General features: G+C 52.1%; 1 protein-coding gene across 8 annotated transcripts in view; it reads right to left on the reverse strand.

Annotated features, from left to right (window-relative positions):
• PRKAG2 (protein kinase AMP-activated non-catalytic subunit gamma 2) overlaps positions 1-26,932 on the reverse strand; it is a 326,330-nt gene that overhangs the window by 228,065 nt on the left and 71,333 nt on the right. For all 8 annotated transcript variants that reach the window (XM_077997756.1, XM_077997757.1, XM_015135316.3 and 5 more), the window contains exons 2-3: positions 7,171-7,242; positions 1,871-2,150 (exon numbers count right to left, since the gene is read on the reverse strand). Coding sequence is in view for 4 of the 8 variants with exons in the window: in XM_015135316.3 (XP_014990802.1) it covers positions 1,871-2,150; positions 7,171-7,242 (352 nt within the window). In the remaining 4 variants the exon portion in view is untranslated. The remainder of the gene's footprint in view (positions 1-1,870; positions 2,151-7,170; positions 7,243-26,932) is intronic.

Here is a 26,932-nt window from a genome sequence, read left to right on the forward strand (position 1 = left end):
TAGTGAAAAGGAGGAATACTTTAAGAAATTGATATGGTTTCAAGAGGAGATCTTTCTGGACTCAGTTTCTAAAAGAACAGGCCATTTCCCAGGCTGGACAGTGGGCAGCACCAAACCTCCCACTGAATGCTGTACTGAGCTGCAGCCTAGGCCCTGGGGACCAGATAACTTCTCCTGCACCTCCTGGTGCCACTGCTGGGCTCCCAAAACGGACCCTCCGCCTGCAGGGGCCCCTCCTCCTTCTCTCCCCACTCCTCCCTCTCGCCCTCTCCTCCCACCCCCGTGGAGGGCTCTGTGCAGGAGAACAATGTAGAGAGAGGCAGAGGGTGATGGCCCTTCCCATGGGAGCCAGCTCACAGCTCCGACACTCCTCTGGGCACCCTTCCAATCATCAGGTTCCCTGTGCTGCTGTCTGCCCTGCTCAGCGAGCCTGCCCTGTCCTAACTCAGCACAGGCCTCACCAGGGAGACGATCTCATCCTTTCTTCTAAAGCCTGCTTGCCCCTGACTAGGAGCCCTTGAAGGCAGGAATTCTGTCTTTTCATCCACCAATTCCAGCACTTTCAATCTACACAACATCTCAAGTTCCCCAACAAGGCAAACTGTGGACCCATCCTCCTCCTCTTCGACAAGTCCCGCCTGTGTGACGTGGAACTCTCACCCAGCTTTCCCATCAGGCCAGGCCTGATCTCCTTCCTCCGTGCAGCATTTGAGGCCTCATCCCTAGATGATGTTTATACAGGGAGATGGGGGAAGAAAGGGGCATCCTAGGGCTAAAGTGCACAAACTTAAAGGAAATTGTGACAACCCCACAGCCTTGAGGGGTGTGTGCAGAGAACGGTCAGGACCTGCCCCCCAGAACACACACACAGTCCACAGGCAGGAGCACCTTCCTTTGTTTTACGTAGAAAGACAAAGTACAAAATCTGTCCAAGAGATAGATCTGCTCCACTCACACACAATACGACGCGCAAACCCCTCCGCCTCCGAGGTGGTGGATGAAGAAGCGAGGCAGACAGAGACCTGGCTTCTCGTCCTACGGCCAACACTGCCTGACCAAAGAGTTTGAAGTCAGAAACACTGAAATTCCCCTCTTGCTGCCCAAAGGCAAATTTGTTTTCCACATCACTATCTTCCCCAATACAAATGTTCTAAGTCAGTAGAAAGAATTGGAAAGAACAGACAAAGGAAAGGAGAAAGTAAACGCCATAAACTTTACAGTTCGTGGTATATTTCACATTATCATCGACGGCGCTCGAGTGAAAATACCTTATCCTTAGATCACAAATACTCATGAGCCTACGGAACTATTTCTTAAACACTCACATTTCCTTCTTCCGTTTCTCCAGCAAATCCCTCCTAGCTTCCATTCCCTGCTGCCCAGAGCCCCAAACAGAAAAAGTCAGGATTTGCCAGAAACAGGTGTAGTCAAACCCCCAAATGCCAAACCACAGAGAACGGGAGCCATACTGGGCTGACCAAAACAGTCTGGTCTCATGGCCCCGGGTGAGGGCCTAAGCTTGGCTCCATGCCTGCAGTCTCCAGAGAAGGCTGGAGGCAAGAGTGCCATCTGATTGTCCATACAAGCCGTACTGTGAGTATCGGGGTATTTACAGTTAACCCAACAACCACGCCGGACCAGAAGGATTATGCTTTGATAGACTGGCATAGGAAGAAAGTGACAGGTGGAAACTGATGTTCTGGAGAGAGATTTGTTTAGTGGGGAGCCGGTGGGGAGAAAGAGACACAGGTACTCAGCACCAAGCCGCTCACAGCCACCCGGCAGCTTCGGAGCCACCATGGATGTTTGGCTGCAGAACAGGCCCCCAGCATCCCAGCACCCACCTGAAACAATAGCATCAAGGTCTTACTTTTTCTGGAGCGGGAGAAAAACCTGATGCCCCCGGGCGAGGTAGCAGGGTTGGAGTTGGGGGAAGACTCTTTGGAGGAGGAGCGGAAGATCCCGCTGAAGCTCATGCGTCGAGGGGAGCGCGGCGGGGACTCCTGGTAGGAGAACGGGAACACGGTTTTCGGAGAGCCGGGGCTGGTCTTGGGCCTCACGGGTGCAGACATGGGGCTGGAGGGCCGGGGCTGGGGGCCTCTGGAGAAGAACCCTTTGGAGGGGCTGCCCGGGCCGAAGGGGCTGTCCACCTGCAGAAAAACAGACGAATGGATGCAGTCACTCCACGCTCCGGACACACTGCCTCCTGCCCTGTATGGAACTTCTCATCATTGTCCCCTCTCACCACGCAGGCCCCCCATAGTACCCTCCCCGAGAAACAGCCCTAAGCTCTTCCACAGAGGCGGCCACTGAACGGTCTGCAGGTAGCACCTGCCCCAAGGACAACCCCTCACAGGCTGGCAGCACCACATCCTGGAGGTCCACTAACCATCCTGTCCCACTCCTTAGAAGGGGCTTCCAGGAGGTCGAGGGGAGGAAGAGAAGCAGAGCTCAAAATGAACATCTCCCTCCTTTATTACGGGCCTGCCTGCCTTCACCTCTCAAGACCTCACGTCCGTCCAAGGTCTGACCACAGAGGACCGCAGTTCTCTTCCCTGCCTATGAGATCCCTATGTTCCAGAACAGAGCGGGCCTAGAACTCCATCCTGAGACCTCAGTCCTAGGAGAAGACGACTTTTTCACCTCTAAGCTGCTTCAGCATTTGAAAGACTGAGGTTGCTGACAGAAGTCAGGAGAAAAGTTAACAAAGCTGGCCAGGTACGGTGGCTCACGCCTGTAATCCCAGCATTTTGGGAGGCCGAGGCGGTGGATCACCTGAGGTCAGGAGTTTGAAACCAGTCTGGCCAACATGGTGAAACCTCGTCTCTACTAAAAATACAAAAAAAAAAAAAAAAAAAAAAATTAGCTGGGTTTGGTGGTGGGCGCCTGTAATCCCAGCTACTTGGGAGGCTGAGGCAGGAGAATCTCTTGAACCCGAGAGGCAGAGTTTGCAGTGAGCCAAGATGGTACCATTGCACTCCAGCCTGGGCAACAAAGCGAGACTCCATTCAAAAAAAAGAAAGAAAGAAAGAAAGAAAGTTAACAAAGCCCAACACCTCTGAGACTCACTTCACCGAGGATTTAAAATTCTAGTCATGGCTTAAAAAATTATCAGACTCCATAACTTTAAGCCAAGGCACACAGCTCACAGTAGACTTTGAGAAACATCCCACGTGCCGGCAGCCATGTTCTTGCTGGGTGCGTGGAGGAGCTCGTGCCCTCCCTCTGGGTGCCTGTATTTGGCCCCAGCTCTGCCACCTGCTGAGCCAACCTGGGCATGTTACTTGGTCTCACGAAGCCTCAGCTCCCTCAACTATAAAATGAGGACGGTCATGCCTTCACCTCGAGGGCTGCTTGAACGTCAGATGAAGCCACGTGAGGCCGGGAAGCACACGGGCGTGGTAAACAGCTCTTGCCCTACCACTTGGGAAACTTGCAAGCTACACGGAGTGGAAAGGACCTCAGAGATGACCCAGTTCAGAAGCAAGAAGGGCGAGTAACTCGTCCGCAGGGCTCACGGGGTGCCAGGACCAGGGCAGATGTGGGAAATGCTGCATTCCGGCGGCCGCGCTGAAAACGGAGCACAGGACACCCCACAGGCAGCCTCGGTGCCACTTCAGGGTCTCTCTGTCCCACCTCGCGGTGCGCTGTCCGGACCGCAGCCTGGGGACGTTCTTCCGCCACTAGAGGGCGGCCCAAGCCCCGAGCCCGCGGCCCCGGGAGGACAGGATGCCCGTGGCGTGGACCTGCGCAGCACAGCCTCGCTGCGTGGCCTCTCCAGCCGAAAGAGCCAGCGCCGCCACGTGGAGGTGCAGGGCTCGGTCTGGGGCGGACACCTTCGTGAGTGGGCCTGGCAGGAAGAGTGTGGTTCTGTAGGACCTTGTAACTCAAACTCTCCTGGCTATAAAGAAATTTGAATTTAAATTTTTTTGTGTAGTTCTTTTTTTTTTGTTTTTGTTTTTGAGAGAGGGTGTCCCTCTGTTGCTCAGGCTGCAGTGCAGTGGCGCAATCTCAGCTCACTGCAACCTCCACCTCCCGGGCTCAAGCAATCCTCCTGCCTCAGCCTCCTGAGTAGCTGGAATTACAAGTGTCACCACCACGCCCAGCTGATTTTTTTTGTGACCATTTACTATGAAAAGCATTTAGATTCTCTGTTTATAGAGTATTCCATTTAGCCATCATTCCACCTAACTATGGGAATCAGGACAAATCCTGAGAATAAATTTACAAACAAGAGATTCTTCAGGTGGGGGGTGGTGGCTCACACCTGTAATCCCAGCACTTTCGGAGGCCAAGGTGGGTGGATCACCTCAACTCAGGAGTTCGAGACCAGCCTGGGCAACATGGCAAAACCCTGTCGCTACAAAAATTAGCCAGGTGTGGTGGCCTGTAGTCCCAGCTACTCAGGCGGCTGAGGTGGGAGGATCACTTGAGCCCAGGAGGTGGAGGTGGAGGCTGCAGTGAGCAAGGTGACACCACTGCACTCCAGCCAGCCTGGGTACACAGCAAGACCTTGTCTCAAAAAAAAAAAAAAAGAGGTTCTTCTTCAAGAGGTGGGTGCTGTGTGTGCAGGTCTAGGGTGGGGTGGGGGCTGAGAGAAGCCAGTAGGAACAACACACACAGGGACCAGGGTGGTCCTATCACAGGGTGATACAACAAGCTGGTCCTGGGCAGAGGCCCGGGTTTGGTCACAGCTCAGTTTCCCGCAATGTGGACAACAACTTGGTTCTCTAAGCTTCGTTCCCAGGGCTGTGACAATCATGACAGCAGCCTGGAGGGTACGAACCAGAAGAGGAGCCGAGGTCACATGGGAGGACCGGAGGGAGGGGCGGGATTTTGGAGCTGCTGGAAAGGTGAGCCCGGACTCGGTGCATGGATGTGCTCTGTGTACCGCAGAGCGAGCTTGCTGGGGGGCTGGGGCAGAGGGCCGAGACAATGCAAACGTCCACTCCTACAGGGAAACAGAGACACACAGGGGAGTGGGGCCCCAGGAGAGCCTGCAGAGTGCCTGCAAGGCCGAAGCACCATAAGCACCATGCAGATGGATAAAGGACCCAGAGCTGAAACCTGCCCCTCAACAGAGGCCCCAACGCAGAGGAGGCCCTGACAGCTAGCTGGGCTTCAGAGAGGCGATGACAGGGCCGGGGAGGCGTCCAGTGCCCAGAGACAGAGGAGAAGGGGTGTGAAGCCCAGAGACAGAGGAGAAGGGGTGTGAAGCCCAGAGACAGAGGAGAAGGGGTGTGAAGCCCAGAGACAGAGGAGAAGGGGTGTGAAGCGCAGAGACAGAGGAGAAGGGGTGTGAAGCACAGAGACAGAGGGCCATTCACTTGGGCCACCATGAGGGTGGGGGTCATGGGGGAAGTTGAGCCATGGGCTCCTGGAGAACCAGTCACGAAAGGCCAGTTTAACCATGTATGATGGGCAAGGGGGATCCCAGGATTATCCTCAATGGGGTTCCATTCTGTATTCTGAATCCAGGCCAGTGGAGTCAGGTGCCCAGTGATCAGGGCTGAGGAGGGAGCCCTAGGAAGCAGCCCTGCTAGTCCTGTCCCTGGAAAATAGCCGAAGCATGGTGGATGCTGGGCCCTGCCTGACCCCTCTCACCAGGAGCCTCGGGGGCCAGCTCACACTCCCGGACGGTGGGAAAGCCAGGCGGAGGGACAGGCCTGCTGGGGTGGGCTGTGTGGCGGTGCAGATAACAGGCGCCGGCTGAAGCCACCAGGGACAGGGCCTCAGCCCTTGCTCTTGGGCAAGCTATAGCTAAATGATATGTTGGTGAATGCAACCGGATGATTCCTCGGGTATTGACGAGACTCCCAAGTGTGTGCCTGGCTCCACAGAGCTAATGGAGAGCAGGCACTCAGGCGTCTGTGGAGCAGAGCTCTGCCTATGGGGCCATTTGTCATGTAGCTGCTGGAGAGGAAGCTGGGGCCAGGGCCAGGCTGTGGCCTGTATGTCTCTTCCGCAGTCTCAGATCTTCCATGCAAGGTTTTCACTGGAAAGCAGGGTTTTGCAGAGTCAAACAGGAGGAAGATGACCCGGCGCCTGTGGGGCCGGTCCTGCAGCCTTGCACAGGGCTTGGGCTTGGTGGCCCCTTCCTGCCACTCCACTCTCTGCTGGCCCAGAAGCTCAAGGCCATTCCCTGACAGTCTTTGCTGGATGGGTCATAAGAGCTGCTAATAAGGTTGCTTGTTGAGGACAGGGCAGGGCAGCCCTACAGGCCAACACCAATTTGATTCAGTTGTGTGTAATTCAAATGATTAAAGAGGAGATTTGCTTTTTCCAGCATGGGAACTCCTGCCCTCATCCCAGGCTGGCCGGCACCCAGAACCCATGCCTAGACCCTGCACGCAGCCCCCAGATCACTAGCTCTGTCCGCTGTCACCTGCCGGAGGGGTCTGTGGGTGGCAGAATGCCAGGAAGCGTGTCCCCTACCAGGCCCCCGCCCACCCTTACTTCCTGGCTGCAGGAGAAACCTGCAAGAAGCCCGGACCTCTGTGTCCTGCCATGGCCACCTCGACCTTCACCTGATGCTGTGCCTCCCTCTCCGGAGCCCCCACCCCACCCCACACTCTTTCTTGGCCACCTGACCCTACACAGTCAACAACCTCCTTGAGACACTGGTTTCCTAATGGGAGGGAAATTCACCAGTAGGGGAGGGACAGCGAGGAGCTAAAGAGAGGAAAGGAAACGTGGAAGGAGAGAAAAAGGCGTGTAGAGAGGGTGCAACACGAGGTGGAAGGAGAGAGCCCAGCACTGGGGGTGGGTGCTGGTGGACAGCAGGGCAAAGTCCTGCCAGTCGAGTTCAGCCCAAAGACCACAGATGGTCTGCAGGGACCGATACCTTCCACTGGGCTTAGCTCATTGCTCATCTTCCTCCACTGCCTCTGCCCACATTAGGGGGGTCTAGTGGGCCACAGTCAGTGCCATGCGAGGAGAAGAAAAAGGAGTGAAGCCCAGGAGGCTCTCCAGTTGGACAGCCTGGCTAATATGCCAGGCTTGGCCATGGTAGGTGAGCTGTCCCAGGATGGGCTCGGCTACGGCCAGGCATGCAAGCGGGCAGGCAGGTGGGCGTGTGGGTGAACACACAGGTGGACGTGGTCTCAGGCTCTGCCTGCCTCCGTGGCACCTCAAGTGAGCTGTGAGCAACTTCCGGAAAGGAGGCCTTACCTTTCGAGAGGAATGCTTTCCGGAACCCTCCAGGTCTCCGTCCAGGAGCGGCATGGCAAAGGAGCTCAGGTCCTAGGGTGGACAGAGAGCACGTGGTCAGTGACAGTGGCCCTCGGACCCAGGGGCTGCACGGAACTCTGTGGGTGTCACCTCTACCTTCCCGAGTCCTTATCCTCCAAATCCACCATAAAGGGACGTGGATGTGTTAGCCACACCCAGCCCCCAAAGCCCCTCACCACCATGCACATTTGCTTCCAGAATGTGCAGTCAAACTTCCAGTAGCAGCCATGACCTCCTATCACCCCAGGGAGGAAGAAAGAAGAAATGGCTGGGACTAAAGGAGACAGGCAGGCAGAAAGGGTGGAGGGAGGAGAGCCCCATCTCAGACTGTTCTGCTGACGGACATGATTTTACCCCACAGCACGGAACATGGGTCCAGGGCCATGTGTCTGCCTGGGAAGATGATGGGACAGGGATGGGGAGGGTGACACTGGGGTGGCGGCTGAGGCAAAACTATCTGCAGAGTCTAATGACATCGTGGCCAAAACAGAGTCTAAAACAGATTGGGGGAAAGTAGCTCCCCACACACTCATTGCGTCTGAAACAGCCCTGCCCCTTCTTCCTCTTGAATCTTGCCTTGTGAACGCCTCCACACCAGGCAGAAACCCGCCCAGCCATCCTCAAATCGAGCAGAGCTGCATCCCTAACCTTTCTTTTTTATTTTAAAGTTTTTAGTTGTGGTAAAATACACATAACATAATATTTGCCGTCTCAGTCATTTTAAGTGTGCGGTTTGGTGGCAGGAAGAACATTCACATTGCTGCGTAGTCGTCACCACCATCATCTCTAGAACCTTTCCACCTTCCCAAACCAAAACGCTGTCCCCATCAAACACTAACTCCCCATCCTCCTCCCCCCAGTGCAAAGAGATAATTCCTATGTCTTTGAATCCGACCACTCTAGGTACCTCATATAAGTAGAATCAGACAGTATATGTCCTTTTGTGACTGTCTGATTCCACTTAGCATAATGTCTTCAAGGCTCCTCCATGTGGTAGTGTGTGCCACAGTTCCCTTCCTTTCGAAGGCTGAATAATGTTCCATTGTATGAGTAGACTACATTCTGCTTATGCATTCATCAGTTGATGGACATTTGGGTTGCTTCTACCTTTTGTCTATTGTGAATGACACTGCTATGAGTATGAGTGTTATGGTATGAATTAGTGTCTCCCTTCCCACCAAAAAACTCCATATGTTGAAGTCCTGATCCCCAGGACCTCAGAATGTGACTGTATTTGGGGATAAGGTCTTTAAAGAGGCAATTAATTTAAAATGAGGTCATTAAGGTGGGTCCTAGTCCAATATGACTGGTGTCCTTCCAGTAAGAGATTAGGACACAGGCACCTACAAGACAGAAACCACACATGGAAACACAGGGAGAAGACAGCCACCAACCCAAAGAGAGGGGCCCCAGAAAAACCAACCCTGCTGACACTTTGATCTTAGACTTCTAGCCTCCAGAATCATGAGAAAACACATGTCTGTTGTTTAAGCCACCCCACCTAATCTGTAGTGCTTTGCTATGGCAGCCTAGCAAACCAATATAACAGGTGTAAAAATATCTCTTCAGGACCTTGCTTTCAATTGTTTTCATTTATCCCCAGAAGTGAAACTGCTGGACATCAGGTCATCCTACTGTTAATTTTTTGAGGAGCCATTCAACTGTTTTCTGCAAGAGCTACCCCATTTTACTTTCCCACCCACAGTACACAGGGTTTCAATTTCTCCACACCCTCACCAACACTTGTTATCTTTGGTCTTTGTTTTCTGATAGCCATCTTAAGTGGGTGTGAGTTCATATCTCATTATGGTTTTGATTTGCATTTCTTGGATAACTAGTGAAGTTGAACATCTTTTCATCTGCTTATTGGCCATTTGTATATCATCTTTGGAGAAATGTCTATTCAGGCCATTTGTCTATCATCTTTGGAGAAATGTCTATTCAGGCCATTTGTCTATCATCTTTGGAGAAATGTCTATTCAGGCTATTTGTCTGTCTTGTTTGGAGAAATGTCTATTTAACTTCTTTGCCCATTTTTTAATTGGGTTGATTATGGTTGACTTGTAGGAATTCTTTATATATTCTGGTTATTAACCCCTTGTCAGACACATGACTTACAAATATTTTCCCCCATTCTGTGGGTCGCTGTTTTACTCTGCTGTGTCCTTTGATGTACAGAAGTCTTTGATTTATCTAATTTTCCTTTTGTTGCCTGTGCTTTTGGTGTTGTATTCAAGAAATCACTGCCAAATTAAGTGTCATGAAGGTTTTCTCCTATGTTTTCTTCTAAGAGTTTTATATTTTATGGTTTTAGCTCTTATATTTAGGTCTTTGATCTATGCAAATTTTTGTATATGGTATAAACATAAGGGTCCAATTTCATTCTTTTGCATGTAGATATCCAGTTTTCTTGGCACTACTTGTTGAAAAGATGGTCCTTTCCCCATTGAATAGTCTTGGCGTGACTATGGAAAGTCATTTGACTATATCTCTGAGGGTTTATTTCTGGGCTCTCTGTTCCCTTCCATTGGTCTACGTGCCTGTTTTTTTGGTAGTATCACACTGTTTTGATTATTGTGGCCTTACAGTAAGTTTAAAATTGGGAAATGTGAGACCTCCAACTTTGTTCTTCTTTTTTTCAAGATTATTTTGCCTAGATAGGGTCCCTTAAGATTCCACGTGAATTTTAGGATAGACTAATTATTCTATTTTTGGGAAAATTGATAGGGATTGCACTGAATCTATAGACCACTTTGGGGAGTCTTGACCTCTTAACAATATTGCCTCCCAATCCATGAACATAGGATGTGTTTTCATCTATTTGTGTTCATTTCCATCTTTCATTTCCTTCTGTAGTGTTCGCTGTACTTAACCTTTTTTTTTTTTTTTTTTTTTTTTTTAACCCATTCCCTTCTCTCCATGTCCTTGCCCCGGCGGGGGTCCAGGCCTATACCCACTCTCACCCAGTTCCCTCTTGGGCCACCTAATTATTGTACAAATTGTTCAGCCTTACTCGTTCGGATCTGTGCTCCAAATCTCTGCTTAAAGAGCGACCCCTGAAAGGGTGAGCCCCATCACGTCAGTCCCCTGCTAAGGCCCCAGCCTTAGACTCTACTGTCACCTCGGCAATGGCTTCCAGGCCTGGCTGACTGAGACATGCTGGTGAGATCTCAGGTGTGCAGATTCCAGACTCAGCCTTTCTGGTGGTGTTTATCTCCAAAGTTCTCAGCCCTGGCTGCACATTGAGATCACCTGGGGAGCATGGGGAGCATGCACTGGCCTCGGTACAGCGAGGGCATTTGGAAATTCCACCATAGCCCAGATGAAGAGCCGTGTGCCTCCCATGAAGGAGTCTCGGGAGTCTCAAACACAGTCAGGAGCTCCCAGCCAGCCCTGCAGACTGCAACCCAAGCCCCACAGATGAGCTGACCTCTGCAGCCTTATTTCTGATGTTCTCTGTTCCTGTCTCCTCCTTTCAGCAACAGCCCAGGCAGAGGGTTTGTCATTTTCCAAACACAGCTATGTATCCATGGACATCCCACCTGGAATGCTGTCTTAACTCCTCAGACACTTCTGTTCATGACTACCATCCACCCGTCCTGTGAACCGCTCCCGCTTCACTTCAGCCATTCAGGGATAGCTCCAGGGTCCCATCCCCAGCCCCCAGCATGGAGCCCAGCCCATAGCAATGCAGGAACCACCCTGGTGCCATTCACCAAACACCCCTAACCCTTTCCTTCCTCCGAGCTGTCTTTCCTTTCTCTTGCTCTTCCTGCCCCGTGCCCCCAAATCCTGGCTCACAAAGTAAACTCCTATGTGTCCTGCAAAGCCCAATTCAAATACACTCTCTTGCTGAGAGTCACCCTCAGACAGAATTAATTATCTCTTATTATTCTAGACTGTGTCCCACAGTACTTCAGACACACCTTTATTACCGGACTCATAACCCCGTATTATCCTCATCTATCAGTTTATTTCTCTAACTAGACTTTGAATCCATCACTGGCAAGAGGAAATCTACCCACCTCTCTATTCAAGCAGCAGGTTCCAGACGTGTTTGAATTAATTCCTCGACTAAGCACCCTCTTGCGCCTGCAGCAAGCATGGGGGCCACAGAGTCTGTGCCGCCGGGCCAGTGAACGATCAGGCCACACGCAGTTGCAATTCACTAGGAAGTGACGAGGGACCAGGGTGGGTCTCTTATCGCCCATTTTAATGAGCACATTCCTCTCTGGTTTCAAATTCTCATTACCCTCTAACATTCGTTCAGCAACAGCAGTTTCCACATGCAGAAGCTTTTTCACAAATCCTCGCTTGCTCCTCATGCAACCCTAAGCAGCATCCTTCTCTAACAACTGAGGCTGAGGAGGTTCAAAGGGACTCACGTCAAGATGGTTTAAAAGAGCTGAGGGCAGGATGCAGGGCTTGCTGCTAGCTCAAGCTGCCCACGGGCCCCAGGCGGCTGCCCGGAGTGGCGGAGGCAGGTCCCAGGCAGGTGTCTCGGGCCGGAGTGAGTATGAAAGCATCAAGTCAGGTCCAACATTGTGGCCTGCTGTGAGGCTGCTGGACTCAGGTGTGTGTGCCTGCCTGGTCATGCAGCCCGACAGGGAAGTCCCCTGGCACAGATGGCGGGGTTTGCTGGAAGGCTCCCCACCCCCAATCCCACCTCCCAGCAAGTCCCAGTATTCTAATCTTGGCTCTCATCTCCAGAGCTCACCAGGAAACATCACGCACCTTGGGGCCGGTGTGGGAAAATCTCTAACTGCAACTACGGCAACTAGAGTCTTGGCGTGTAGAATACTTAGGACCTGGCCTCTTAGGTGACACGCCAGAGGCCCAAGCTCCTGGATTTGCCCCATTCCCGTGATTTCTAAATTTAAAACTCCTGCCAGAGCTTTGGGCCTTCCCCACTACCGGTCTCCACTCCCATTCCAGTCCTTCACTTCCTCTTCCTGTCCGCCAGCCACTCAGGCCCTCACAGGACTGGGAGGATATTTAGGGGACAACGCTGAGGTACCAAGAGATGCTGAAGTCCTGATTTCTGCCAAGAGACAGCTTTAGCACTCTGATTTTCATCTGCTGCACAAAATGTCAGTTAGACTTTGACCACATGTGTTGGAGATAAAAAAGTGAATTTTCAGGATTTGGACTGATAAAGTCACCTGTCAGGAAAGCATCAGGACCAAAGAGAAAAGCCCCAAATCTAGAGAATTCCTGAGATGTAAGCTGACCTTAAAAGCAACTCATTTATCCATCTCACCACCTTAGAAATCCAGGCAAAAACCAAAAGTCTATCACAAAAAAAGTGAGGTATTAACAACAGAGCCATCATTAATCTGACATTAGTATGTCCTTCTGAAATCTCCGAACTGTTGCCTCATTTGGTCCTTACAGCAACCCATACAAGTGGGAAAGAAAAGTGGTATCATCCCCGACTACAGATGAAGATACTGAGGGTCAGAGAGGTTAAGTCATTTGCCCAGTGCCAGAGAATCAGACAGTAGAAGGCATGTCCTGTAACCAGGTCCACCTACTCCCAGCTCAGAACTCTTTCTATGAAACTCCACCACCTCCCTGGAGTGGCTCGGTTCCAGTAACAGAAAAACAATTTGGTATCAGAGGCTATAAAAAGAGAGCTTTTCTTCCTAAAACAAGTATCCTTGGCACAGTGCGACCTCAGGGGAAGGAAGGAAGGATACATAAGGATTTGTATAGTCCTGTGATTCATTCCCCAGACAGCTTACCATACTAACTTTCTCTTCCAAGTTCTTCTTAACTAAAAGTAACTCATGCTGGTGTTGCAAGGAACAGGAAAGTCTAAAAAATCCCACCACCAAATGCAATCACTCGCGTTCTTGCACTATCCACATTTTGGAGTCATATACAGCTCTTCCTGCCCCCGGTCCCCTACTTATCCCAATATTTCCCCATAGGATAATAGACTTTCTATGTTTGCAATCAACTAATTTGTGTATTCTTGAAGGATGGGGATGGTTTTACTCACATCTTAGCCCTGACAGCAGGTGCTAAGTGTGTATCGATCAGATGCAGTTCCGACCTTCCAGCGTTTCTGATGTTTTGTCTTACAGAACTCCTTTGTTGAAGCAGCTGGGATACCCCAGAAAGAAGACAGACAAGAGTGCAAATACAGGACAAATAGAAAGGCTGCCAGTGGCAGGGGCCCACAATGGCCCCCACCTCAGGGTCAACTTGAGGTTTAAAATATCAGGATCATGATACAACATTCCTGTTTGATTCCGACCGAGGAAGCAACACATTGAGGATGGTTTGCATTCTCCGCTCCCGCTGAGTGAACCCCAGCACAGAGAGCACCATCTGGAGCTGCTGGGCCGTGCGTCCGCCGAGGCCAGGGCCCCTCCCTGAGCATATTCAAGCCCCCGTGTCCCTCAGGCCCGCGAGAACACAGCCTGCAGCGGGGAGGGAGCCGGGGGCTGAGCCGGAGCCCCAGCTCTGTGATCTGCGATCTGGGGCATCTTGGGCATGTCTGGACTTCAGCTTTTCATCTGTCAAATGAGAGGGTTGAACTAGAGAACCTGTGAAGACGCCTTTTAGCTCACACGTTCTCTGTTTTTACCCGCCGAACTGGGCAACAATAGGTGAGATCGGGAACATTGTAAAGGAACCCCACTAGATTCAGAATAAGATGCACATTCTCATCTCCTATCTTCATCATTAAAATAATTTCCTCCTACTCTCAAACGACCAAAGAAAGACTGTCCACTGCTCTCAGAGCCACAGGGCCTTTGGGTGGAGTCTTGGGGCCTGCACTGCGAGGGAAGGAAGGAACTTCCTCTGCTGCCTTCACAACGCTATCTAGGTGAATGGCCAGGACCCAGCGGCATTTCTGCCTTTCCATCTTCACATGTGTCTTGATATGCCTCTTAGGTTCTAACCCTTAAGGTTTCTCAACTGATTGTTCAGCTCCCTCAATCCTAAGGGCCTGGGCTGTGGGATCGAGTGCTAGGTGGGTTCTATCAGATGCTTAGTGACCCTGGGACAACTGCATGTGGCATCTCCAGCTACAGGCCCGAGGCCCGTAGTTCCCACCTGGACCCTGTCCTGCCCACCTTGCCTGCCCTCAGTCACTGCCCGGGGAGTGGCCCATAGGCTGACCATGGCTGAGTGGTGACTGTGGCCTGGAGCTCGCCACAAGTGGTGATGGCCTTGGCAGGCCCCTCTGCTGGGAGGCACAGGGGAGGCGTCTCCGGACAGGCCGGCCTTGCGCAATCCCCAAAACCAAACGGGCAATTCTTGGTACTGATGGGTGGCAGGAGGTGACCAGAGCCAGGTCAATTGGAGCCTTTGAAAAACATTCGTGTTATATAACCACTCTCAGAAAAATAAGGAACAAATATTGAATCACTGGAACCAGGCAGCAGGGGAGGGACAGTGGCCAAATCCGGGAAGGCCTAAGCTCCACTCTCCGAGAAGTTCCAGAGCCATTTACTTTCCACAGAGGACACAGAGTTTCTCACTGCAGCCTAAGCAACTTCCTGATGTCAAAAGAAAAATCCAACTGTTTTTCACTCCCGCGGCCACCCTTCCTCCCCGGCTCCTTCACCTGGTGGTCCTAGTTCCCACAGCCACCTCGGGGCTCCCCCTCCCCGCCCCCCAAGGCCAAGGACCCCGGTCTGGCAACCTGAGCCTTCCCTGGCTTTGAGTAAGTCCCCTGCTCCACCGTATTCCCAGTTCCTCATCTGGCCCGAGGCCACCTGGGGCTTCCCTAGCTCCATATCAGCACCAGACATGAAACTCCTTTTGCTCAAAACCAAATAGCTGCAGAATCCCTGGCCCGGAGTGCCCAGGAGACCTCGATCCTCCCCACAGTTCTGCATTCACGTCCTATATGGAGTGCGCCCTTGAAAATCCAGGAGCCTCCACTTTCCAGTGTGTAAAATGAGGCCATCATCCTTCTTATCATGGGCTGGTGGGAAACCAGACCAGAGGATGTGATCAAAGGCCGTTCCCGCAGTGTGAGCCCCCATGGCACTGGGGATGGCAAGGGCCGCTGGCCGAGGGCACACTGGGGCCTGATGATGAAGGCCGTGGGGAGCGACAAAGGCATCATCACCGGGGCAGCCAGGCCCCTCGTGTGGCTCCCCGCGGAAGCCAGGGCAGTTGCTCACACTCACCCAAGGCCTGAGATCGGGTTTCAGAGGCTTCTGCAAAGACACTGGCTGCCCCCTTATAATTAGAGAGCTGTCTTTATCCCTTTCCCAAGGTGAAAGCCAAGATGATTCATCACTTGTGCACGGCAGTTCTAAAGAGGATCACAGCGTGGCTGCTGCCGGAGTCTCCGGCTCTCTCCTTGTGCAAAGGGCCGCCGAGGTTTTCCCTGCCCACCCAGGGCAGCCTTTACTTGACCAGAGCTCCACGGAAGCTTGGAGGGACCCCAATGGCCTCCTCACGTTGTGGTGGAGGATGCTCTGCAGCGGCCAGCAGTGCCTCTTCTGACCAGCTGGGGGTGGCCATCCTAAACGTCCTGACCTCAGGGCTTGTGCTGTGGGATTCCTGAGAGCCCCTTCCTAGTTCAGGGCCCCAGGGCAGGCTCTTACAGGCAGCTGCTCCCAGGCCAGGTTGAGTCCAGCCTCTGCTAACCACACACGCTTGTCTTCTTCCAGCCTGTCTGAGATCCCCCAGAAGGAGGGAGAGTGGGGGGCAGGGGCACTACCTAGAGGCGCAGGTTGGGTGGAGGCTACAGGAGTCTGGGTCAGCTCACAGTTCATGAGGAAGGAGGCAAGTACCCAGGAGGCCCCAGGACATGCAGGTGTGGGGCGTGTTTGCATGGTCCATGCAGCCGCCTCCCTGGGGACCAGCAGCAGGCAGCCTCCCAGCTCCCTTCCAAGGCTGTGGCCTGGGCTGCAGGTTGCCGCCTCCATCCGGAGTAGCTGTGGTCTCCACAGGTGGCACCCTACGCCTCAGCCAGGGCACAGGGGAGGGGATGTTATGGGACAGGGAGCGCTGGGCTCTACTGACCACATCCCATTGTGGAGTTGGTAACGGCTAATTTGACGTGTCAGCCTGGTGAGGCCATAGCACCCACTGATTCAATCAAACACCAGTCAGGTGGCTGCCGTGGGCGTATTTGCAGACGTGGTTAATATCTACAATCAGTGACTTGAAGTGAAGCAGATCATGCTGAATGATGTGGGTGGGCCTCCCCCAATCCGCAGCAGGCCTGAAGAGGGAAAACAGAGGGTTCCGGAACGGGAAATTCTGCTTCATGACTGCAGCATCGACCGCCTGAGCTTCTAGACCATCTGCCCAGTGGATTCGGGACTTTTCAGTTCCAATCAACGCATGAGCCAATTCCTTCCAACAAATCTCACATATATACATATATATATAAAAAACAATACTATGTATATATTAATCATGTTATATACATTAGATATAGTTAATATGTGATTATACCTCCTTAATATACATATTTTTCTTAATATATATAATATATGTAATTATATATATGTAATTATATATATATATAATATATATGTATATTAAGAAAAATAGGAGATCTATATGCTTGGATCTCTCCTCTTGGTTCTCTTTCTCTGGAGACCCTGCCTAACACAGAGCCCCAGGCCTCCTCACCCCAGCTGGTGGGGACAGACATGGGGAGAGTCCAGGGTAAAAGCAGGCCACTGTTTGGAAGCTCTTAGCCTTCCCTGCATAGATGGATGGGGTCCACTCAGTCATTAGGTGGTCTCTCCGTCCACACTATGGCTCTCTGTCCACACTATGAAGCCTTCACTTTGCCCAGGCCCCAGTGAGACACCCAATGGCCCCAGCTGGATGAGAGGACAAAGACCGATGTGAAGGGCCATCATCCTGGCAGTGCTTGGAGAACCAGAGGAAATAGCCAAATGCCCTGCTTTGACTGTCAGAGAACATTCGCAGTACGTGAAGGGCAATCACAGGTTTAGAAAAGCACCACGATCGCCTTCTAGCCTCATCTCTGAGCCTTGGCAGCAGAGTGGGGCAATCCTCTTGCCTTTGCAAGCTGGGTAACGGTCACACAAGTATCTGTCACGGCATCTTGTCACCCTGTCACTGAGGGCCTGTCTCCTTCCACACCCAGTTGGAGTTCGGCAAGGACCGTGTCTCATTCACCCCTGAGTCACCAGCTCCTCCCAGGGCTGGATTCCATGAGCCTCTGTCCTTCCCCCTTGCAGAGCTGACACTGGGAGAGTGGTCATAAGCTGGGGCGTAAATGACTGAGGATGGCCCAGGGGCCAGTAAACACCAAGACCTCGGGATAAGGGAATGATGTCCTCATGCGCCACCTCCAGCCCCTGTACGGAGGGACAGCCCTTCACTTCTAGGGCTGTCTTCAGCTCTGACATTATGATGCTATTAAGACAGGGTGTGAAGAGGCCAGCTCTGGGGTTCTGGGGAGGTTTTATTGGCTTACAGATAAAATGCCAAACCACCAGCTAATACCAGCATAGAGTCCTCCATGGGCACTAACGACCCAAGGGAGAGGCCCCGAGGCCCCACACCCTGTCCGGCCGCCAGCTGCAGCCACACCCTCCAGTCGTCGGCCGCCCAGACTTCAGAGAGGAAAAAAACCAGCCACGAGGTGAAAGTGAGCTGGCCCCGGCCTGACCTCTGCCGCATAGGCCCAATGGCCCTGGTCAGATCTGAGGCTTCCCCCACAGTCAGCTTCCTGCCACCCCCTACCCTCCACTGCCGCCTGGTGCTGCCCGCTGGGTACACATCCAGCAGTTTTGGTTAATGCTTGAAGACAAACTGCAGGAGGGACACCGTGAACTACAGTAAAATTGGGCACCCCGGGGACATTTTTGTAAGGTCACAGAGCTGCTGGCTGGCTTGGAGACACACCCTCCTCCACGTAGGAGGACCTTGTGTGAGAGAGGACACCTCTGAACGAGGGCTCAGGGACCTCATTTCTGCTCCCAAATAGCTACCCAAGATGTGGCTTTGGGATTCGGCCCAGAGCTGAGGCCTGCAAAGGCTTCCACGTCAGTGCTTTCAGAATCTCAACTGTCCATATTTACAGAGCCATATATCAAAAGATTCTTCCCCAACACTTTCTACGGGGACCCAAGGATTCCTTCCACTCTGTCTTGTTTCACCCACCTGCTCCGTGCCAGGCACATTATAGATCAAAAGGTACAGGGAGTTCAGAGGAAGGAGGAAATACCACGGACTTAAAAAGCAAGCCAGGGCTTCCCACGCTGAGCGTGGTGAATAGAGGAGCTTTCATGTGTCTCCTCACTTCCATCCCGGGGTGAGCTGGCCACTCCCGAAGCATCTGGCCACGGCTCTTCACACTGACAGTCCCAACTTGTTAGTGGATTATGAAATCAATTTAGTGGATTGCACAACCACCAAAAACTGAATTACAATAAGAATGCATCTTGTGGTTGCATGAAGCCTGTGTCTCAATGATCCACACACACATAGAATAAAATGTACCTTTTGTTTGTTTTTTTTTCCCCGAGACAGAGTCTTACTCTGTCACCCAGGCTGGAGTGCAGTGGCGCGATCTCGGCTCGCTGCAACCTCCATCTCCTGGGTTCAAGTGATTCTCCTGCCTCAGCCTCCTGAGTAGCTGAGATTACAGGTGTGCACCACCATGCCTGGCTAATTTTTGTATTTTTTAGTAGAGATGGGGTTTCACCATGTTGGCCAGGCTGGTCTCAAATTCCTGACCTCATGATCCACCTACTTTGGCCTCCCAAAGTGTTGGGATTAGAGGCGTGAGCCACCACACCTGGCCTGTTTGTTTGTTTTTTTGTTGAGACAGAGTCTCACTCTGTCACCCAGGCTGGTGTGTAGTAGTGCAATCTTGGCTCACTTCAACCTCCGCCTCCCAGATTCAAGCGATTCTCATGCCTCAACCTCCCAAGTAGCTGGGATTACGGGTGTGCACTACCATGCCCGGCTCATTTTTCTATTTTTAGTAGAGATGGAGTTTTCCCATGTTGTCCAGGCTGGTCTTGAACTCCTGGGCTCAAGGGATAGACCCGCCTTGGCCTACCAGAGTGCTGGGATTACAGGCATGAGCCGCTGTACAGGGCCGGAATAAAATGTACTTCCTATTGTGTTGTGGGTGAAAAAGTCTGAAAAATTCTGCGTTAGATGAGCTTTGAAATTGTGCAGGTAGATTTCAGGGAACAGAGAGGAGCTGACCTTCTGTCCCCAAGGTGTCACCAGAAGTGTGGAACAATGGGTACCATCTGTCCTCCTCTCCTGGCTGAAGCCCTCTGGCCCCTCTCCATACTTTGTGCCCAGAAATATTCATGGAGTTAAGAACACAGAACATGACATCTCTTTATTACCACAAGGATGTGGTGATTCCCTCCCTCCTCACCTCTCACCCCCCCCGCATCTGTACCTCCCCTGGCCCTGTGACCTGCAGGGCAGCTTGGCCTTGTCCCCAGGCCACCTCAGACCCAGAAAAGCAATTATACCTTTGGGGACAACCACCCGCCCCAGCCGCCTGCCGAGCAGTGCCTGTCAGCTTCTGTTCCCCACTGGCCCAGGCCTGCTGCGGATGCCCTCACCTCTAGCACCTAAACCCAGAGAACTGGGCAGTCACGGGGTGTTAGGATGGAAGTGGTCTCAGAAATTCTCCAAGGCCCTTGTGTTACAGGTGGGGCAACAGATGTCCAGAGATTCAAGCAAGTTACTCAAAACCACATGGTAGAGCTGTGACTCAGCCAGAACCAAATCCTGGTCTTGCAACTTCTAACCAAGGTCTCTTTTGATTACGTCATGCTCTTCTAGCTGCTTCTTTCTAGTTTATGTTTCCACTACATAAGCCGGTAACAGCAACTCTTACAAGATTGCGACGGGCTTGCCATCCCTCACATGGGCCTGGCTATACTGGGCACATAGCAAATGTTATAATTCTACAAAGCCATGCTCTGACTTGGGTTCTGTGGGCACTTTTGCATCTTGTCTCCAGCGACAGGACAAAGCCCATGCTCCAAATCCCTTTCTGGTGTCATTCACTGTGTGTGAATCTGTTACTTCCCCAGAGCCCTTCAGCCTGTGATCTCAGCCATGCAGGCAGCAGCTGCTCCAGGAACTCCCCAGGAGCCATGGAACCTGTCATGTCCTCCAGCCTGACGGGCGCGGACACTCTGCACACAGGGGCTCCAGGTGCCGCTGGCCAGCATCTAGCCAGCAGCAGATGCGTGGAGACCAGCCAGGCCGGGAGAAGGTGTCTGCCACTCCCCATTCCAGGCCACACCACCAGGGCCACTCTGCAGGCAGCTCCCAGGTGGGATGTGAAGATGCCTGGCAGGTACGCTGGCCCTCCAGAACCTCACACCAGCCAGAATCCCTCACAGACGGGCTGACGACACTAGAACCAGCCATGCTGCTAACTCTTTAACAATTTTGCTTTTTGGTCTTTTTGTAAGTTTAACTCTTGTTTAAAAAGATAAATTGAACCTCTACCCTCTCAGCGAGGCAGGCCTGGATATAGATTTCTGCCTAACCAGCTGTGTCATTTGAAAGTCACCTCCCATCTCTGGTCATCAGTTTCCTCCTCTGAGACAGGAGGTGTCTAGACCCTACCCCTCCAGCTCCTCCAAGGCCTTCCCAACACAGATTCTGTTCCAGGCTGTCCCTCCTTCTGGCACTGCAACGACACTCCTTCGAACACATCCAGGTGGGCGCCAGGGCTGCGCTGGTCACTGCCACCTGGTGGGTACAGCCTGTGTTCAGACTCCAGGGCATGAGCAGTTCCAGGACAGCGCAGGACGAATGCCGAAGGAAGTGATGGCAGCCGGGGCTTGGGTGAGGGAGGGAGGGATGGGCAGGTGGCGCACAGGGGATTTCTAGGGCGATGAAACTGCTCTGCATGAGAGTGTAATAGTGGACACACAACATCACACACACAACATCACACGTTTGTCAAAACCCACAGAACGTACAACACCAAGAGTGAGCCCTAAGGTCGACTATGGACTTCGATTAACAGGAAGGTGTCAATAGAAGCTCAATGGTAACAGACATGCCACCGTAATGCAAGACACGAACAACAGGGTAAATTGGCATGGGGGCTGCAGGGTCAGGGAGGGGCAGATGGGCACCCTCTGTACTTTCTGCTCCATTGTTCTGTAAACCTAAAACTGCTCAGAAGTAAAATCCACTAAATTTTTAAAAAGCAATAGCAGCAAATGGCCAGAGATGGCCTCAATTTCATCTGCCAAACAACTGCCCATCACGCCAGGCCTGGACCGCCCACCCCGCTCCTCGGAGATGCTGAAGGTCATAGGTTCACCAGGAAACGGGAGCTGGAGAGGTCAATTCCTCCCGTGTCCATGGCTTCAGGTCCTTCCAGAACACAGAGGAAGGTGCACGCCATGCTCCCAGGCTCAGGGTCAGAAGATCGGTGGGATCCGGTCTGAGGCTCAGCGCTCAGACCAAGAAGATAAATGAGATTAGAGACACTCAGAGATGAAACGCCTTGCTGGGGCTGGGCAGCAAGGAAGCTGGGAGAAGGGTCTGAGAACCCAGGTCCCCATCTCTCAGGCCCAGGCCCTTGGCCCCGCAGGCTGGGACAATGACGACCAAGTACAGAGGTCTCCAGATGGAGGCCAGGGACCAGCTGCAGGTACCAGGTGGCCTCAGAATGTGTGGGGCTAGAGGACCCCTCACAGGGCTCGCTGGGCAGCTGGTTCTTTGGGGAGACCACGTGGTGCAGAAAAGCTTGAGTTTCTTGGTTGGGGACTCGAGGCTGCAAACCATGGCGCTAATGAACCTAAACAAGGGAATTTGCTAGGTTTTCTTATTTTTGGTGTTTTGTTGCCAAGAAACTCATTCTGTTTTAGAGGGGCTTGTTACATAAGGAGGCGAGGGAAGAAAACTGCTGAGATGTGAGGCCAAAGTCACCAGAGGAGAGACTTCCAGATCAGCTGCGGCGCCAGCGGGGAGTCAGGTACAAAAAACAGGGGGTTGTTTGCGGCTTTGTTCTTCCAAAAAAGAAAAAGCAAAAAGCCTGCATCTCATGTCCTAGGAATGGGGTTAAAAGTCATCATCTCTTAGGACAGAGTTTGGACCCCTCCGTGAGCAGGGCCTGGTCACTGAGGTGCCCCTGACTCGTGTCCTGTGTGCAGGATGCAGTCCCCGTGCAGCCCAGGCCCCTCTGCAGGGCCTGGTGGCTGCTGAGAGGCAGGAAGAAACCCCTCCCTGAGTGTGGCCTCCGCGTGTGTCACCTACATCTGTCAGAAGGGTTTGGGACCTTTCTTTCTCATGGAGAAAGTGCAGAAGATTCTGGGTCAGGTCCTGTAGGACATCCCTAGAGGCAGAGGACCATCCCCTTTGTGTAGTTTATCCCCGGCATTGCCAGAGCTTCTGGTTTCACTCTTGGTTCTCACCAGCGGATCCCGGAAGCCCCCTGGATCGTGAACCTCTGCCCTTTGCACTCATGAGGCCCAGGGACACCTCCCCCTGCTTGTGCAACACGAGGCTGCCACGTCCCAGGTCTTTGTACCCAAAGTGAGTGGACTCTGACCTTCCAGATGGCCAAGGGTGCCAACATTTCCCAAAGACCTGTTTTCAAACAAATATGGGAGACAGCCTTTGGAAAGATCCATGAAGAAGAAAGGGGAACTCCACAGGTGGAGGGAAACCGAAGCTACCTGGGGGATACTCCCCACGGCCCACCTGGCCCCCTCTTACTCTGCACTGCCCTATTTTCAAGGCTGAAAGGGCAGAGTCAAGAGATCACAGTAGGGCAGTTCTCCCCAGGCTATCTGCGTGCCCAGCCTAGAGAAAGGAATGAACATTGAACACTGGGCTGGGCTTTTGCTGGGTTGGTGAGAAGTGGCATCTGTGTAACCCAAATTGACATTTGTTTTCTTTTTTTTTGTTTGTTTTTATTTTTTTGAGACGGATTCTCGCTCTGTCACCCAGGCTGGAGTGCAGTGGCCAGATCTCAGCTCACTGCAAGCTCCGCCTCCCGGGTTCACACCATTCTCCTGCCCCAGCCTCCCAAGTAGCTGGGACTACAGGCGCCCGCCACCTCGCCCGGCTAGTTTTTTGTACTTTTTAGTAGAGACGGGGTTTCACCGTATTAACCAGGATGGTCTCGATCTCCTGACCTCATGATCCGCCCGTCTCGGCCTCCCAAAGTGCTGGGATTACAGGCTTGAGCCACCGCGCCCGGCCCTACATTTGTTTTCTTTAGTCTGTGGTGTTCCATCGCAGCACAGAGTTGGCACTTGAGGTAGCATCATGTGAACTGCTTCTCAAACTGCAAGTAGGACATAGGTCATAAAATCCACTGAGGACACACAGGTTTTGCTGCGGCTGCTGTTCATGGAACAAAACTAGAGCTCCAGGAGTTTTCTGGGATGTGAATATCCAACAGGTCATGATGTGAAGTTCCTCGCGTGGCTCTCTGTCAAAGTCTGAAAGCCGTTGCGGAAGCGGCTCAAGGCATGGCGGGCACAGGGGCTCCATGGCGTGAGTGGTCCTCAGGACAGCCACTAGGAATGTGCTCCCTCCCTGCATACATATGCTGTCTCCTGTTGAGTGGGTAAATCTGTTCTTCCATCCTTGAGTTTGGGCAGCTGTGCTCAACAGAAATGCAGCAGAAACCACACCACCTGACTTCTGGGTTAGGTGAGAAGGAACCTCGCAGTTCCTCCTGGATCTCTTGTAATGTCTGCCATGGGTAAAACCAGCTGCCACGTTAGGAATCTGCACCAAGACCACCATGTTATCAGGAAGCTCAAGCCAGCCACGTGGAGAGGCCGCACGGATGGAGGAAGAGCTGCGCAGCCAGCCCAGGGGCCCAATGTGAGAGTGAAGGAGCCTCTAGGATGAGCCGGGCTCAGCCGCCACCTGACTTTTCAAATAGGAGAAACCCCCAGTGAGAACTCAGCTGAGCCAGATGACCCCTAAATCCATGAAAGATGATTTCAAATCATATTTTTAAGTTTTGGGGTGGTTTGCTATGTAGCAACAGGTAATCTTGTGACTATGTAACCCTAGGAAAGTTACTTCATTTCTCTGTTTTTTAATCTAAAAACTGGGAATCATGGGAGTGTTCCTACTGGAAAATGAGTTAACATATAGAAGTATAGAAACACATATGAGTTAACAAAGACACGGCTGTGATGCCTGGGACTCATCTGGAAAACATGAGTGATCACTTTAAAATACTTCGCTGAGTTTAGGGGCAATATGCTATAATGACTGAACCCAGGGATACCAGCGTCTTCCTTCTCAGAGATTTCATGAGAGGAAAGAGGCAGGTTCCACCTTACTAGTTTGCCAAGATCCTTCCCCAATGTACAAGTGAAAGGAAGCTCAGGAAGGCAGAATGAAGGGACACATCAAATCCTTGGTGACAGTTTGGGACAGGCCGGGCACAGTGGCTCTTGCCTGTAGTCCAAGCACTTTGGGAGGCCGAGGCGGGCTGATCACCTGAGGTCAGGAGTTCTAGACCCGCCTGGCCAACCCTGTCTCTACTAAAAATACAAAAATTAGCTGGGCGTGGTGGTGGCCGCCTGTAGTCCCAGTTACTCGGGAGTCTGAGGCAGGAGAATCGCTTGAATCCAGGGGGTGGAGGTTGCAGTGAGCCGAGATCGCGCCACTGCACTCCAGCCCTGGCGACAGAGCGAGACTCCATCTCAACAACTACAACAACAAGAAACAGTTCGGGACAGAGAAAAATCCCTGTAAACTTCAGGCCTTTTGGGGTGCTCTCGGGTGAGCTCCTAAATTGCTCAAGGGCTAACTTCCTCATTTATTATTAAAAGAAAAAAAGAAAAAGGCAGAGGCCAGTGATGAAGGCTGGCGATTTCTGGTCTAGGGTGAGAGATAACCGAAAGCAACAATGGAGGCTCTCGCAGCGCTCAGAGGCACTCAAGGAGTGGAAAGGAAATTGCACACTTCACCCGTGACTGCATAGGCAATCGAGAACAGCAAGCCTCTGCTTTCAGCTGGAATGTTATCAACTTCGGTCACGCTGATTATCTCATGCTGATCAGGAAGGCAGGAGTGAGTGACTAAATGAAGAAATTACTAATTAACAAATGCCTGGGTGGACAATCTTTCAAAACTTAGGATCAATGGAAGGAGACAGAAGGAGTCTTGGGAGGATTTCTAAAATATGCCAGAGCTGGCTGGGGACAGTGGCTCACACCTGTAACCCGAGGACTTTGAGTCTGAGGCAGGTGGATCACCTGAGCTCAGGAGTTCGAGACCAGCCTGGGCAACATGGTGAAACCCCATCTCTACTAAAACTACAAAAAGTAAGCCGGGCATGGTGGTGCATGCTGTAGTCCCAGCTACTCAGGAGGTTGAAGCCCGAGAATCGCTTGAACCTGGGAGATGGAGGTTGAAGTGAGCTGAGATCGCACCCTTGCACTCCAGCCTTGGAAAAAACAAAACAAAAAGCCAGGGCTCCTAATGTACTCATTTAAACATCACTTGTATCCACACTGGGTTTGGAATTGTGCTGGACATGGGATATACAAACGTAAGACATGGACCCACCCTCAAGTCTTAAGGTGGAGGTGGGGGAGGGCAGAGGCTGTAAAGGGTCAGAGGGACCTTCTGGAGCGGCGGAAATGTTCCAGATCACACTGTGGCAGGCAGTGGTCACATGACTGTGCACATTTACGACAATGCACCTAATTGTATACTGTCAATCGAGGGGCATTATATGTAAATTATACCTCAATAAAGCTGACCAAAAAGTGGCCAGTCAACTACCAGCAGACCCATGGGGTAGGGAAAGAAAAACAGGCAATCTACAGAATGTGGGAAAATGCCTATATTAAGAATCCTGGAATACTCCATGTGCTTTTTCATGCAGTGGGAGCGGAATTTTCAGGAAGCAGCTGTGCTGTGGGTGATAGTCATACTTTATTCTCTAAAACTCTCCAGTTTCAATTGGCTTCTTGGTGCCAAAGCACCATGGCGTGTTACACCTATCAGATCGGGCACAGTGCCCCTTCTTCCCAACCTGTGATCTGAAATGGCCAGCACTGCGCCTTCCAGAACCCAGCTTAGATGCACAGTTGCCACAGAGGTAGGAAGAATGATTTGTTCGCCACCAAAAGCCCAGTTTCTCCAACAGGTAAGTCCTAGCAGGGTGTGATGTCCCAAACCTACACAACCGTTTCCACTGCCTATTCCTGGGCCCCTCACTTGGGTCAAGGCAGCATTTCAAAGGAAGCTAAGAGAGAGACTTGTGCATCCAAACCCTTCTCTGACTTGGCGGGTTATTGGATTAGCTACTCTCCGAAGAAGACCCAAAAGGCCTAGGGGAGAGAAGAGATAAATCTGGATGCGGCGGAGACGATGGCCAAACAGAAAAATCACTTGGCGAAGAAAAGTCGGCGGAAGCCTGTAGTGGGGACCCAGGACATGAGGGAAGGGCCTGGAGGAGGGAAGGGGCTGAAGCCATAATTTCCTAACCCCTCCCTACAAACTATGCCCTTCCCTCTGCCCAAGTAAGTACAGGGACCGCCCTGCAGCAAGAAGACAGCGGATATTTAAATGTGAGGAACCCTGGCCACAGTGGGCTGGACTCCCCATCCATCACCTAGTGTCCTCACTCACTGCACTCCAGACTTTGTCAAAGTGGTGGCAACTGAGTCCAGCACCAGAGATTGGATGATGCTCAGGTTGATTTCATTGTCAAGTGCATCTGGCAGGACTCTAGTTTGTTGACAGTATTCCA

This window comes from Macaca mulatta, chromosome 3 (assembly GCF_049350105.2).
Source record: "Macaca mulatta isolate MMU2019108-1 chromosome 3, T2T-MMU8v2.0, whole genome shotgun sequence".
Lineage (NCBI taxonomy): Eukaryota > Metazoa > Chordata > Mammalia > Primates > Cercopithecidae > Macaca > Macaca mulatta.